The 16,145-nt window shown below is 44.8% G+C and overlaps 1 protein-coding gene across 5 annotated transcripts in view; it reads left to right on the top strand.

The window, feature by feature from the left end:
• LOC144799593 (GRAM domain-containing protein 2A-like) overlaps nt 1–16,145 on the top strand; it is a 223,319-nt gene that overhangs the window by 192,003 nt on the left and 15,171 nt on the right. For all 5 annotated transcript variants that reach the window (XM_078670980.1, XM_078670982.1, XM_078670983.1 and 2 more), the window contains 4 exons: nt 13,343–13,412; nt 13,505–13,608; nt 14,863–14,961; nt 16,074–16,145. In XM_078670980.1, coding sequence (XP_078527106.1) covers nt 13,343–13,412; nt 13,505–13,608; nt 14,863–14,961; nt 16,074–16,145 — 345 coding nt within the window. The remainder of the gene's footprint in view (nt 1–13,342; nt 13,413–13,504; nt 13,609–14,862; nt 14,962–16,073) is intronic.

The following is a 16,145-nucleotide window of genomic DNA, read 5'->3' as shown; positions in this document are numbered from 1 at the left end:
TCTGGAGGACAGATTTATGTCTTTTCGAAAGTTCTGCTTTATTGTGCAGTACAGGAAGACAAATACATTTTGTTGCACACTTGTGTTTTTAAGTGAACCTAGTTCTATGTATGTTGCGCTTTATTTTGCTGCACTATTCACTTCTTTTGTGGTCTTCTGCCATGGTTTTAAAATATGTTGAGCGTGGATTCCTTATAATATATTCCTTGCAGTTTGCATGCAGCTCTTTGGTGACAGTTAACAGCACTCAGCTATATATTAGTATTTTAACTTTTAAACTGCAAGTAACAAAAACATCTCTCCGAGAAAAAAAAATAACCCATTGACCTATTTATAGTGTATGTACTTTGTGATCTGAATCGGACATGTTCTGTGCAGCAGGCATATTAACCTTCTGCGCTATGATGAGTCAAAAGAAACTTCCACTTCCAGACAAAGCCCCGGTCTCTCCCCAGAAAGAACATTAATCACTGGAGTTATCCTGGCATTTTTATTGATACTTTGAAAATTGCTGGGGCAAGGAATGTGGCATCAGGTGCTTTGAACATTATTGATGTTTATGCATCATAATAAAAACAGCCAGTTGTTAAAAATACATAAATGTCTTGATTTTAGCAACCTTTTTGACCCTTCCAGCACACTTCCTGACCTCCGCCCCCATGGCATGCTGATCACTGTTCTCACAAGGGCTCGAAGTAAATGAAGACAGCCTGGAAATGCAGCAAATAAACATGCCGCACTTCCGGGCCATCTTCATTTACATGCAATTACAGAGGCATTCGCGCCCCCCTGGGAACCCATTCACGCCCCCCCAGGGGGGCGCGCCCCACAGTTTGAAGACCTCTGGTCTAGAGGATAAAACCTGGGGCCAATGCTAGGATTGAGAGGGGCCTCTAAGAATCAAGAACAGCATCTAGAATATAAAACCTGGGGCCAATGCTAGGATTGAGAGGGGCCTCCAAGAGTCGAGAACAGAGTCTAAAGGATAAAACCTGGGGCCAATGCTAGGATTGAGAGGGGCCTCCAAGAGTCGAGAACAGAGTCTAAAGGATAAAACCTGGGGCCAATGCTAGGATTGAGAGGGGCCTCCAAGAGTCGAGAACAGAGTCTAAAGGATAAAACCTGGAGCCAATGCTAGGATTGAGAGGGGCATCCGAGAGTCGAGAACAGAGTCTAGAGGATACAACCTGGAGCCAATACTAGGATTGAGAGGTGCCTCCAAGAGTTGGAAACAGCGTCTAGAGGATAAAACCTGGGGCCAATACTAGGATTGAGAGGGGCCTCCAAGAGTCGAGAACAGAGTCTAAAGGATAAAACCCGGGGCCAATACTAGGATTGAGAGGGGCCTCCAAGAGTCGAGAACAGAGTCTAGAGGATACAACATGGAGCCAATACTAGGATTGAGAGGTGCCTCCAAGAGTTGAGAACAGCGTCTAGAGGATAAAACCTGGGGCCAATACTAGGATTGAGAGGGGCCTCCAAGAGTCGAGAACAGAGTCTAAAGGATAAAACCTGGGGCCAATACTAGGATTGAGAGGGGCCTCCAAGAGTCGAGAACAGAGTCTAAAGGATAAAACCTGGGGCCAATGCTAGGATTGAGAGGGGCATCCAAGAGTCGAGAAGGGTGTCTAGAGGATAAAACCTGGGCCAATACTAGGATTGAGAGGCGACTCCAAGAGTCGAGAACAGCGTCTAGAGGATACAACCTGGAGCCAATACTAGGATTGAGAGGCGACTCCAAGAGTCGAGAACAGCGTCTAGAGGATACAACCTGGAGCCAATGCTAGGATTGAGAGGGGCATCCAAGAGTTGAAAACAGCGACCAGGGGATTGAAGCTAGAGTAAAAATAGTGGTATGTAGTGACACCAAGAATGAACACCAGAATGGGGGAGATCCAATTTAGGGCAAATTTTGTAATCTTTATTTGTCACACCAGAAGTGAAGTCCAATATTTAAGGAAGCAAGTGTAGTCAACACGAAGGTACAGTGCCACTGCGGGGTGTAGACCCAGATCTAGGGGGCTCAAACCTACAACCAGTGAAAGGTTGTAGGGACCACAGCACTAGTCAGTCCCGTGGCCTAGCGAATTAAACCTACAGTCCATGCAAGGGTCAGGACAATGTCTCTGGATCCTATCCAGACTAGGCTGCAAGTTATTGCTAAACACAGTGCCCCCGCTCACCCACCCCCGTTTAACGCCTAGTCCTGTTGCATGCCCTAAAGCCGGCCCTGTGTGGGGTGTAACACCCCTGACAAAAATGTATTCTGTAGTAAATAGTAGGGTAGAGGTGCTTTCAGTCGGATGTGGCGAGGTGCCTGTTGGATTTCGCCCTGGATTTTTCACACTCACCACACATACACACACACACACTTGGTTAGTTTCAAAAGTATTGTGTTTTAAGTGCCCCTAACAACCCGCACAGCTCTCTCATTCCGCTGCCTCTTAAGCCCCCCTCGCGTCCTGCTTCTCATAATGTATATTAACAGGCTGTGCCAGCGTGATTGTTGGGAAATCTGAAGCTTACACCCCCCCTCTCCCAAATCTTACTGACCAAGCTACGCCCGTTCCTAAGTGCCAGAGGTGGGTACCACCAACCGGGGCAGCCCTGCTCCCCAGAACCTGGGGCCACTAAACACTATTCAAGCAACAATGGTTCAGGGAAGACATTTCTTCAGCAGACTTTTTTTCTCAAAGAACAACATATATAACAATAGATTTAAGACCATGAAAAAAGGTACCCACAATAATTATACACAAAAAGCATTCATGACTGGGAAATATTACAAAGACACATGTGTTATACGTTGTGCTTTGAGAAAACTTTCTGCTTAAGAAATTTCGTGAACCTGAACCATAAGTACCAGAGGTAGCAAATGTGACGACCTGTATCCTTTAGCCAATAATGACCTGCTGCTTTGAACCCTTCTGCCTTACCAGCATCCTAGTTGCTGCTGAGAAGTTAATGGCTAGGTGGATAGAGACCGTGGACAAGGCCTTTCGGCCTCTTTACTCTGCTGCCACAGTTGCCAGGTCCATGCTGGATGAGCTGCTCCAGGCCAGGGGTCTTTTCTTTGCATTATGGCACTTGTGGTTTAATAATGGAATAAACAAGACTACAGGTCCCAGAAGTCACAGGTTAAATCCTGGACTGGAGCAGCTCGTTATGCCCGGACCAGGGACCCTTGGCAGAGCTATGATTTATGATAACTCATGTGACCAGGGCTAGCGGGGGGGGAGGGCAAAGGACAAGTAAAGGCGTCCAAGTAAATGGACTGAGAGGGTCATTTCTGGTGGTGGGGGTAACATGTTTATGGAGTAATGATAGCCTGGAAGGGGGAGGGGGGTGATGAAATAGCGGTCAGATCATGGAATTCGTGATAATCTCAGTGCTTTAAATGGGCCGGTACTGAGTACCGACACTTTTTTATTTTGAGCGGGAGAGCACCGCCACTTCTTAAGAGTAACGTAATACTTCTAATTGGAGAGTACCGGCACTTCTTAAGAGTAACGTAATACTTTTCGTTTAATTGGAGTGTACCGGCACTTCTTAAGAGTAACGTAATACTTTTAATTGGAGTGTACCGGCACTTCTTAAGAGTAACGTAATACTTCTAATTGGAGAGTACCTGCACTTCTTAAGAGTAACGTAATACTTTTAATTGGAGAGTACCAGCACTTCTTAAGAGTAACGTAATACTTCTAATTGGAGAGTACCTGCACTTCTTAAGAGTAACGTAATACTTTTCGTTTAATTGGAGTGTACCGGCACTTCTTAAGAGTAACGTAATACTTTTCGTTTAATTGGAGTGTACCGGCACTTCTTAAGAGTAACGTAATACTTTTAATTGGAGTGTACCGGCACTTCTTAAGAGTAACGTAATACTTCTAATTGGAGAGTACCTGCACTTCTTAAGAGTAACGTAATACTTTTAATTGGAGAGTACCAGCACTTCTTAAGAGTAACGTAATACTTCTAATTGGAGAGTACCTGCACTTCTTAAGAGTAACGTAATACTTTTCGTTTAATTGGAGTGTACCGGCACTTCTTAAGAGTAACGTAATACTTTTAATTGGAGTGTACCGGCACTTCTTAAGAGTAACGTAATACTTTTAATTGGAGTGTACCGGCACTTCTTAAGAGTAACGTAATACTTCTAATTGGAGAGTACCTGCACTTCTTAAGAGTAACGTAATACTTTTAATTGGAGAGTACCAGCACTTCTTAAGAGTAACGTAATACTTCTAATTGGAGAGTACCAGCACTTCTTAAGAGTAACGTAATACTTTTGATTGGAGAGTACCAGCACTTCTTAAGAGTAACGTAATACTTTTAATTGGAGAGTCCCGGCACTTCCCAGAAACAAGCAGGTACTGTTGTAGAGTACCTGCACTTTTATTTCTCAATGTCAAGCATGGGTAAACTGCAGTGAAGGAGTGGCAAGGGGGGTGGGGGCGCAAATACTTTATACGAAGGTGCAACTTGTGTGTTGAATAGCCGGATGTTCGTTCTCGCGGTTCCCATTGGCGGAAGCCGTGACCATTGTTTCCTGTGCATCCCACGCCGAAGGGTGGGAGTGTTGGCCCAGGGCACCCCCTATTGCGAAGCAGGAAGTTTCTTTGGTGAAGGAAGTTATGAAAGCTTCCGGCGGTGGAGTTTTCCTGTATTTCAGGAATGGGGGCACTTGTGACGGAATGAAAACGGCCGGCGGCACCTCTGAGCCTCTTGTTCTCTGAGGCATTCCTCAGCCCTTGCGCAGCAAGCGTTGTGCAACCCTCCGGTCTCACGACACACGTGAGAAAGCACGAGCAGGCCGCACCTGCGTCTGCCCAGGTGCGCTCAACCCAGGGGAGGCGCGGGCACCTGCCTCTCAGCCAGTGCTTAATTTGAGCAGGTGCTTTCCGGTGCCCAGCACTGGCACCTAATCCTCATAGAGCACCAGTTAAGGACACACTCATTTGGAAGTTATGTGATTGATTTTCCACAGAATCACAGGATGTTGAGCTACGCTGAGACCCGAACCAGGTTCCCCAGCTCCGAAATTGGCAGCTCTAGCCATTAGGCCAAGTCCTCTCCAGAATTTTAAGTACCGGTGCTCTAGTCAGGAGGCAGTTTGCACCAGCACATTTCTCCTGTTGGCGTTGCCTCCAGAGGAGAGCCCGGCACTTTTTATTTTACAAATTAACCACAGCTCTAAGCGCTCCCCTGACACTCTGTTTGATCTTGGCAAACTCTCCCCGCCTGAGGTAGCAAACCTGTGGTAATGCAGCCATGATCTCAAACATACAAGAGGCATATCTCTGTGACTAAAAGACCAAAGTTGCTTGGAATGTTCTATTGTTTCGTGATGTCATCTGAGGTATGGAGACCTATTGTGACGTCATTCACTGTAAGGCCCCTTTAAAGGCAGGTGTTAGTGCTTACTGCAGATTACTTGATTCTAACAACTATATAACTCTAAGAAGACGGGGTGGCGCCTTAAACTTCAAATACATTGTGAAATCTGTAACCGAGGATATGTTTACACTGGTGAATGACATAACTACGTCAATAAGATTAGAACTTATCTAGTTACTTGGGTAACTTGGTTACTGTTTACCTGTGGAAATAGTAACTAGGAGTGCTTGTCTTCGATAACACGAACCACGGGTTTAGGATCCTTCTGAAATGCAAATGGTGGTAACATGATGTAATTTTGAGAGTAGGCAGCGGGTCCTGGAGATTGGCCAAGTGTTCCAGAACCCAGATCCTGTTTTTGAAAAATGACGGAGGTTTGACATTTTAGAAAGCAAGCTACTAGGGGCGGGACTTCCTGTTTGATGTTAAAGTGCAGGATTTATTTATTTGTAATGAGTTTTATATAGAACTGTATGTTACACCCTGGTAACTTCAGAATTTTAGAAGAGGTGACAAGATACAGTTACAGGCAGTGCTTGAAATGGAAAAATATAAGTGCAGGTACTTTGTACCAGAGCACCTGTTTGTTTCTGAGAAGTGCCGGTACTCTCCAATTAAAAGTATTAGGTCACTCTTGAGAAGTGCCAGTACTCCCCCTCTCAAAATAAGAAAGTGCCAGTACTCCGTACCGGATAGTACAGGCCCATTTAAAGCACTGGTTACAGAAAAAGACGAGAAACATGGTCGTTGGAGTCCATTCGGATCAGTATCTTGCGTGTTTGGTGATTGTAAATGGCCGCCCTTGCTCAGTGCGGAGTTTGGTAGACAGCAACTTGGAAAAGTTCAGTCTTAAGAAATTTCCATAATCAGAAATAATTAGGCTTTTACCTTGTTGTTGGGTCAGGTGGGCGGAGCATGACCCAAGGTTTCTTGAAGGCTGGCACTTTCCGCAATGATTCTGTTGCTTATGCCGGAGTCTGTCTTATAAATAGGGCTCCCGGTTTTATGGTATTTATTTTTTGCCATTTCCCTCTGTATTTATCCATATTTATTTTTTGCTAATTTTATCAGTATTTATCTATATTTATTTTGGGTTTTGTGGAAAAATTAAGCTGAAATTAGTATATTTCCCCATTTATTTAACCGATAAATATGCACTCATGCTTGAATGTCTGCCAGGTTTCCGTGCTGTGAAGCCCGCAAAAGATTAATCAGTGCACTTATATCAATGTATGCAAATTTCAGTATCAACCTTGTGCGTATCTACAGCTGTTAAAGGCTCTTTACAAAAATTCCTTTTTTTTAACCCCCTTGTCTATCAATCCACACATCTATTGGCCTGGCAGTCATGGCAGATAGTATTTAGAGCTACTTAAAAAGCAACCCAATTTCTGTGTTTACCCACATTTAAAAATAAATACAGACAAGAAAATGAATGTTTTCTGTCTGTATTTATCTGTAACAATCAGTAAAAACGGAAAACAGGGAGCCTTACTTATAAATGATGCAGAGATCCTTGGAACTTGTTCCTGGCTCAACTGGAAGCCAGTGGTGATACACAGTCACAGTCTGACTGCCCGGCTCTGCGGTCTTTGCAATATAGTAACGACTTTCTTGTGTAGCGCGGTGGTGATGATGTTCCAATGTGAAGTTGTACCGGGACATAGCTCGTCAGCTCCACCATTATTTTAGTTTTGGTTTGCAGAGGTGGAGTGATACCATTGCCTTCCTTGACTTAGACCTGAGTTCAGAGTCGCAATATCCTCTGGTACCCAGTGGCTCTTAGACCCTGGGGCCTTTCGAAAGCTAGAGAATGAGACCCAGTTCTTCCCGTGACAAGGAAGTCGATTTTACTTACTTTATGCAAATGACGTTCTACTTCATCCAGTAGATGAATCGTCTAAGCATGAGACGATGATGATGGTGGTGGTATCTTGCGAGTGGTTGTCTCGCCGGAATGTTATGCCAGCATCCCTTTGTAAGATGACTTGGCGACGGTTGAGTAACAGAACCATGGGCCATACGGCACGCCCCTAGGGATGATCCTTTGGGTGCAACAATGCACCCGATGGGTGGACGACTGGACTGAGCCGTTCCGAACTATTTAGATGCAGTTGGAGACCAAAGATTTAATCCCGGACAGAGCGAATGCAGTTATTCCTGGTTCGTGTTTTAGTCTACTCACCAGTATTGTATGGTTAACAGCGTCGTAAGCCACAGAAGATCAAGGAGATTAAGGGCTGTTTTTTCTTTTCATGCATAAGAGGCCCTCGCCCCAAATTTTCGCCACAGCAGATTGAGTCCCTTAAGAGTCCAAAGCTGGGCTGTTGGTCACATGGAGGTCAACTGGCTCAGACTGCTCTTGGAATTGTTTTGTCTTGTCACTTCCCTTTCCATGATCTTGCTGAGGACTGGGAGGTTGGAGATGGGAAGTAGTTTGACAGGATAGTAGGGCAGTGGTATTTTGTTTGTATTTTTTGGTTGTTTTGTTGGTTGCTTGCTTCGCAGTGTCAGACACAACTTCTGAGACGAGCGAGGCATTTATCGTTTATCGTGCTAGTTGCACACGACCGAATGAATGACTTCACTTTCAAGAATCCATGGATGAGCCAGAATCCATCAATGTGCTTTATGCTGTTGTGTGGTTGGCTCTAAGTTGTTTCTTGAATAGAGTTATCTTTTTTGCGCTTGTGCATTTTTATTCGGTTTGGCCAGTGGATACAATCAGAATGCAAGGAAGTGGGAGTGGTGTGGATTGCATTCTTTCTGTCTGAGATCGAACCCCCTCCCCCTCTTAAAAACAAGCTTTCAGAAAGCTTTGACTGCAATTTTTCTTGAACAGACTATGTCAAGAGTATGTGCTAGAAGGAGACATTGAATATCTGTCTGAAAGGGATAACCTACTCTGTAAGTAGGTACACTGGGTGGTATTGCTGTCATGGGAGAAATGTAAAGATGACTTCTGCCTGGAAGTGTTTATCCGGCATACATTTTTTGGGTATTATTCCACGCATACTGAAAGGGGTCTGGTTTACAAGCTACTTCACATCAATTTATAACAATGATTTTGGAATATTTCTTTTAATACGACCGGCAAGAATGAAAACTGCATTGTCCCGCATGGAATACCTCAACAAATTCACTTTGTAGGAGGAGGATAGTGTGCTTCTGCCATTGTCTGCTAACAAAGTACGGCTTAATTTGGGAGGTGCTCCGTGTAGACGGTAGCAAGCAGTGTATAAACTGTGTTGGTGTCCATTCGTAAGTAGTTCCATGCGCATTTCCTACAGCCACCATCTTGCATCTTTAGAAGGCGAATATCTTGGAAGAGGCTGGGACCAATTTTCAACGAGTGACTACCAAGTAGACGGCGAGTGAGATGTTTCTTGGTCTTCGGAGCTCCTCCCGGATTACAATCGGGCATTCTAGGAACCTGTTCCCAAATGACCCATATATCCTTGTGTGGCGATCCTCTCCTTCGATGTCGAGTGCCATTCATCGAACCTCCACTCTTTGAGTGAGATGTTTCTTGCTCTTCGGAGCTCCTCCCAGATTACAATAGGTCATTCCAGGAACCTGTTCCGAAATGACCTATATATCCTTGTGTGGCGATTTATCTCCTGCAACGCGAGGTGCCTATCAGCGAGCCAACGCCCTGTTGACTTAGCAGGTAATTGTGACGAACGCCTCGCTATCAGACCAACATAATATTGTTCTTAGGAATTATTCCTGGCTGACCTTTATGCTAAGTTCTAATAACTTGGCTGGATCTTTTCAAAAGTCGCACATAGACCATTGAATTCCTTATCCCTTGAGAGCCATGGAATGTTGGGCCGCCATTTTGCATGAGATGTGACGGAAATGGAACATTTAGGCAGGTAGCCATAGGATACAATTTCCATCAAGCTAACACTTTCAGTGAGAAGAAAAGACCCGTCCTAATACGTCAGGGACATGGCTCTGATTGATGTTCACAAGAAGAAGTGTTCAGGGGAGATGGTATGGTGCGGGATATGAGGTGAGGCCTATAGCTCTGTTTCAGATGTTACGCTAGTGGAGTCCTCTGCAGGTAACTAATAAAGGTGGCACTGGCGAGGTTCCCACGGTGCATACGGCGGGGACCTGCGATGAACGGTGTGCCACCTTGAAAGGTGTGTTTTTTCCTTGCATCTTTCGGGAAGTTCTATGGCAAATGTCATGACTTTGCAATGATGTATGCTTTTACACATTTATGTGGCTTTTTTTTCAAATTTATGTCAAAAACAAACCTGCTGAGAAGAAATCTGCATACATTTTCCACCTTGGCTGGGTTTGATTAGAGGGAAAGTGATCTCGCAATGAGCACATTTTGTGGGGGGAAGGTGAATTTAAATGAGGCGGCTTTGCAAAACTCCGCCGGTGTAAAATTATTTTCACAAGCAAGGTGTTGAGTTCACCATTGACACTATTGTTGCCAAACTCCATTCTTTCCCCTTGTGATTTGAAGTGCTTTTCCCACTGGTGGCACCGGAGAGAAGCCGCAGGCGCAGGTGTGAGTTGACGGCAAAGGGAGAAGCTGTGTTAATCTTTTAAGCTGTCCATCTTCTCTCCCTGGTGAGCCGACATGTAGCCAATCATGGGTGGCGCTGAGGGCTAATTAAAATCTCTCATGACTAGGCGGCCACTAACGAGCTGACGTGCCGCATCGCCACCTGCCAGCATGCCCGTCCCTGGGCGCTTCGGTAATAGCCGGTTGAGGCATTGCCACCTGAGATCAGTGGGGCTGAAAAAGCACATGGTCTTTGGAGGTTTACAGACCAGGCAGACATCCAAAATGGAAGCATTTTTTTTTTCAGTCTTATGTAACGTGAACTTCGCCCAAAGGTATTGGAACGCTTCACATGAGCACCAGTTACATTACACAAGGACTCATTCGCTCATAGGGAGGTTAAGTGATCGGCCCAGAATCACAGGATGTTGACGCCAAGACTCTAACCCGAATCCCCCCAGTTCCAAAGTTGGCAGCTCTGGTTGTTAAGCCACATCCATATAGCCGCTCTCCGCTGGCACCTGCTACCTGCCTCTGAATGTTGCTCTCTTTCTCCCCTAGATCAGGCTTCCAACCCCTCCCCACCCTCTTATCTCCGTCTTCCCTCGCCCTTCTATAGAAGAATTATTTGAAATAATGTTACTACCATATCCTTTTACTGTGTCTGGGAAAAGAACTGCAAATGCAGTCTTTTTACAAATTGTCCTACCGAGATGTTCCAGTTCCTGTGGGCGTGGAGTAACGTCACCCTACAAATCAAATCCCTCCAACTTATCTGGCTATGAGAAAGGTGCCCCAATACCCATTGCCCCCATTGAGTCTCTGAGTCGCAACCCAGCAAACAGCAGACCCAGGAACGTATGGTGCCACTAGCCCAAGGAATTTGTGAATGCTGTGCTATACAACAAAATATAACCAGACCAAACTGAGTGATCCTGGGCAAATCACTTCCTCTTCGGCTGCCTAAGTTGCCTCAATGAACTGGAAGTGATTGAGGTTGGACCTTTTTGTAATTTACAACAAAATGTGTTCATTTAAAAAGTAAGTTGGAAAAATGAAAGTGCCAAGACACGTTTCATACAGCACACAATGTAAGTCACCTAGCTCAACAGGAGACATTTTGTGCTACTAAACATTTCTTCCAAGTCTCCCTGAATGTAAAGGGGTCTCCTTGATCACCTTGCAACCTGCCTCTCTGAACCGGAAGTATATTCCCTTCAATTTGGTACCGATATGCAAATCTACTCCAGATGATCTGTTGAATGCACATTAGAATAACCACTGTTGGTGATGCACTAGCCCTTTATGACATCAAACATTTAATATAACATTATGTTCAATGTATTAAGTGCGCTGAGACATGGGACGTCGAGTGTGGACTAGGTGCATTTTGTATTTCACTGAGTTAAACGTATTTTTGTACATTACAAAATTAGCTATGTCAAGATTTTTAGCCTGTACCCTGAATTCCCCAGCCCTCCTCTCCTCTGTCCCCCCTGAAGCTGACGACAACCTGGGCGGGCCGAAACAGATGCATTATTTAACGAACGCATACCTTTCAGTTCTCCTTTGCAGAATGAATTGATTTATATCCCAAAAAGCAGGACATGTATTTAAAATTAAGGAAAGAGTCAGGATACCGGGACAGTCCTCTGAAAACCGGACGTATGACGGTACAACGCGTACCGTTACAACGCGTACCTTTATGACGCAGGTTTAACAACGCAAGTCGTTACAACGACTTGCGTTGGGGTGCACTGGATAGTGAATAGTATAATTTACTTTTCCAACTCCAGTCCCCGTGGATAGTAGGGAAGGTGTTGGATAGTAAATTAAACTATCCCCTATCCTAGAGCGCCCTCCAGCGAAAGTCGTTGTAACGACTTTCGTTGTAAATCCTGCGTTGTAATGGTACCGCGTTGTAACGGTTCCGTTGTAAAGGATGTTTCCCCTGAAAACCGGGACTGTCCGAGGAAATCTGGGAAATCTGGTCACCATAATCTGTGCACGCAGGACCTGGATCAACATCCCTGTATCCATCAGGACAACCCCGGGCTGCTCCAATTTAGGAAAGATTTGAAGACTCTCCTCTTCAAACACACTACATCCCAATGCATTACCCATCCTCAGCCCAGTTCCATCTGCTCTTACCCGTTGACTTCAAGCCTTTCTTTGAATTTACACAGGGTTCTGCTGCCTTTTGGCTAGGTTTGTGCTATAGAAATAAAATATACGACATACATACAATAGCGAACATTCTGTTTAACTGTCATCCATTGGCACGGGATAGGGTAATTTATATGAAGCCTATCTTAACCTCTTCAGCGCGGCGCGAATATTCGCGCTGTTCTGAATTTTCTATTCAGCGGGTTGGGCCATGACGGAGTGGTTCCGTCATTAGCACAGCCCAACCGGCGCTCATGACGGAACCACTCCGTCATGAGCACCGAAGGGGTTAAGCACCGATACGTGTTGTGATTTTCAGACAACGCCATTTTTCATGAGCACAAAAGAATTTAAAGTAATGCGATCAGTGTTTTTCTTTGATCGGGAACTTAAAGGGCAGAATCTTAATCTAATAAAATGTGGAGATGCTGCCTGTCATTTAGAACCAAAGTTAATTAGTTCGTGATATAGAGACATTTAAGTGTTTCATTTACTCTGATGGTAAAGCCAGCAAGTAAATGTTAGGTTTTATGTTCTTTTTGTGTACAAATACATGTGTGGATAAATTGATATGAATCTACTTTATAACGTAGAAACAAATATTGCTAAGAAGCTCTAAGCATTTTTTGCGAGTAAATGTATATTGTATGGAAGATGGTGCAAAGTCAATCCAGAATGTTAGCTAATTGCAGCAGCTGTAGGGTGTCAGATTCAAAATATTATAATGTTGGCACGTTTGCGGAATTTTTATTTGGGAGCGGGATGAGGTGAAGAGAGCCTCCTATTACCCTCAGAAGTTGCTCAGCGTCTGTGAGCCTATAGCAAGGACAGGGCTAGGACCGAATGCAGAACAGCACATGCACAGATTTCTTGTGTGAGCTGATGCAGGATGTGCCATGTATCTTGCAGAAATGAGCATCATTTTAGTGACCTGTAGCTTCCCTCTTTGGGATGCCCGCCTGCCCAGGAACTACCCATTTCTCGCCTCTTACCCAATGACGCTTGCTCGTCTGCCTGTGGAAGGGTCAGAGACATTGGGTGAGCCAGGGGGTAAGGCTGGCGAGCTTCTTAGACATGGTTCACGTGGGCTAATTCTGTATTCAGTTACATTTATAAATGGGCACTGGCCTAAAACCGATATATTTATATTATGAACATCATTTTAACCCATTTTTTCCTCTTTTTTTTTTCCCCCTGCCATTTTCATTCATCCCCACTCTGCCATTCCCATCCCTCCCTTTCTTTTTCTAGTTACCCAAGCACAACATCACCTTCCACCGTGTCTTCAAAGAGGTGCCGGAAGATGAAGATCTCGTTGACTGTAAGTTTCGGCCCACTCTGAACCTTCACCAGGCTGTGCTCGTCGCCGAAACACTAATGTAATGCTCACTTCCTTCCTTTCTTCCCCTCCAGCCTTCTCCTGCGCGTGGCAGAAAGAGGTCTTGTACCAGGGACGGCTCTACATCTCCCCAAACTACGTCAGTTTCTACTGCACCATGCTGCGGAAAGAGATCAAGGTGAGGCATGGGGGCAGGCCGAGTACAGAATGGAATTATCTGCACATCGGAGTCACTGTTTATATGTCTTATGTCCGCATGCATGCGTGCAGATCTCGAAGCTCACGCATCGCTTATCTCCCATGTAACTGCATGCATAGGTGCTCGTTGGAATACACATGCATTGCATACCTCTCTTTTACCGGCATGCACAAGAGTTCATTCTAATATGCATGCATTGCTTATCTCTTTTAAATCTGCATGCAGAGGTGTTGACTCACATTACAGTATGCTTGCTGATATCTCCTTTTGCTGCACGCACAGGCGAGGCGCTGATTCACATAGACTTACATTGCTAATCTCTTTTAGCACTGCATGCACGGGTGCCGATTCACATAGTTATGCATTGCTCATCTCTTCTCTGCAGCCACAGGTGCTCATTCTGATACACTTGCATTGCTTATCTATTTTCCCTGCATGCATGAGTCCTGATTCCGATACACTTGCATTGCATATCTCTTTCCTTTGCATGCACTGGTGCTGATTCTCATAAGATACATTGCTTATCTCTCCTTTTGCTGCATGCGCAGGTGCAGATTCACATAACCATGCATTCCTCATCTCTTCTCTGCAGCCATAGGTGCTCATTCTGATACACTTGCATTGCTTATCTATTTTTCCTGCATGCATGAGTCCTGATTCCGATACACATGCTTTGCATATCTCTTCCCTTTGCATGCACTGGTGCTGATTCTCGTATGATACATTCTTATCTCTTCTTTTTCTGCATGCGCAGATGCGGATTCACATAACCATGCATTCCTCATCTCTTCTCTGCAGCCACAGGTGCTCATTCTGATACACTTGCATTGCTTATCTATTTTTCCTGCATGCATGAGTCCTGATTCCGATACACATGCTTTGCATATCTCTTCCCTTTGCATGCACTGGTGCTGATTCTCGTATGATACATTCTTATCTCTTCTTTTTCTGCATGCGCAGATGCGGATTCACATAACCATGCATTGCTTATCTTCCCATGCTCCATATGCACAGGTTTTGATTGTTCAAGAGACACATTGTTTATCTCGCCTTTCTCAACATGCGGGTGCACCGATTCCCAGGGTTATACAGCATTTATCTCGCCTGTCCCTGCACACACACCCTAGGATTCTCCTAGCCTTGTACTGTTCATCTTGCTGTTTTCTCTGCATGCACCAGCACCGATTCCCATAGACATTCATTGGTTTGTCGTCCTTTTGTCCACATGCGCAGGTGCTGATTACCATCATCAATATCGCTGTCCTGAAAAAGGCAAACACTGCGCTGCTGGTGCCCAATGCCCTCTGCATCAAGACTGTGGAAGGCGAGAAGGTAAGAACACCCTTCTGACACGATTTATAGGGACTTAGAAAGGAAACGCAAGGGTCGCCTACCCTTGATATCCTTATGATTGTGAGAATGTGCATCTGTGAGCCGCCATCAGCATTCAGCTGGAAAAATAAGATGCGAATGGTTCTAAGAGACAGTTCCATGACTGATATTCTATTGTCTTTCTTGTTTGGAACGAAAACTTAAAACATTTGGCGTACTGACTAAAGTCCTACTGCATTTCATTTGCCACAAGTCAATTCCCTCTGTGTCGAGTTTGCAAATGGTTCGACTGACTCATTTGCTATCTGTTCAGATAGGTCTAAGGATCTTCGATTGCAATATACAAATGCGCCGCAATCCACCTTCATATCTTATTTTCTAAAGAATTGGTTCAGTTCTTTGAATGTCGCCGTCATTCCAGCATTATTTGCCTCAAGAGTGCACTGACTGCTCCCCCGACCATCAACGCACCTTCTGTGGTGCGGTCTGTATTCTCACTGATATGGAGACACTTTATCATTTCTTGATGTCCAACTTTTTAGCGCAATGCATCTCACCCATCCATCAAGTGAAACAAGGCAATGCACAATCTGCTCCCAATTGTAGTGTAGAGGCATCACCATTCCATCATGGCGTCTCCTTGCCACACCTACTGCACACCTATCCATCAAGGCACCTTCTCAGTGGTGCAGGGTGGGTCCCTGTTGCTTTGAAAAACCTCTACCATTCTCATGGCTGCCGCTTTATCAGACTGATTACATATCCATACTTAACCACGCCATCTCATTGGTACAGTGAAGTGACCTCACCATTCCAACATGGCTGCCCCATAACACACCTCTAGCAAACCAGTCCATCAAAGCACCAAATCTATGGTGTGGAATGTGCTGCTAATGACTTAGCATAACTTCAACATGGCCACCATCATTGTATATTAACTAACCTGATGAGGCATTGGACTTAATAGCCTCTCTGGAACCATTTTTTGACTGCATCCACAAAATGTTCGATGCAGCACTTCATTAGAAGTAAATAGCTTCCTCTGTGTTTGTTTTGTCACTCAGCTGCGCCGCTGTTTCTGATGACTTGTTTTCTCTCATTTTTGTTGACAGTATTTGTTTGGCTCGCTTCGGAATCGCGAAATCACTTTTCAGGTCCTCTGGGCGCAGTGCCCCCAGTTGCAG

The sequence above is a fragment of the Lissotriton helveticus genome, chromosome 12 (assembly GCF_964261635.1).
Source record: "Lissotriton helveticus chromosome 12, aLisHel1.1, whole genome shotgun sequence".
In the NCBI taxonomy this organism is placed as follows: Eukaryota; Metazoa; Chordata; class Amphibia; order Caudata; family Salamandridae; genus Lissotriton; species Lissotriton helveticus.
Note: the sequence above shows the minus strand (reverse complement) of the source record. Positions and strands in the feature narration are given on the sequence as shown.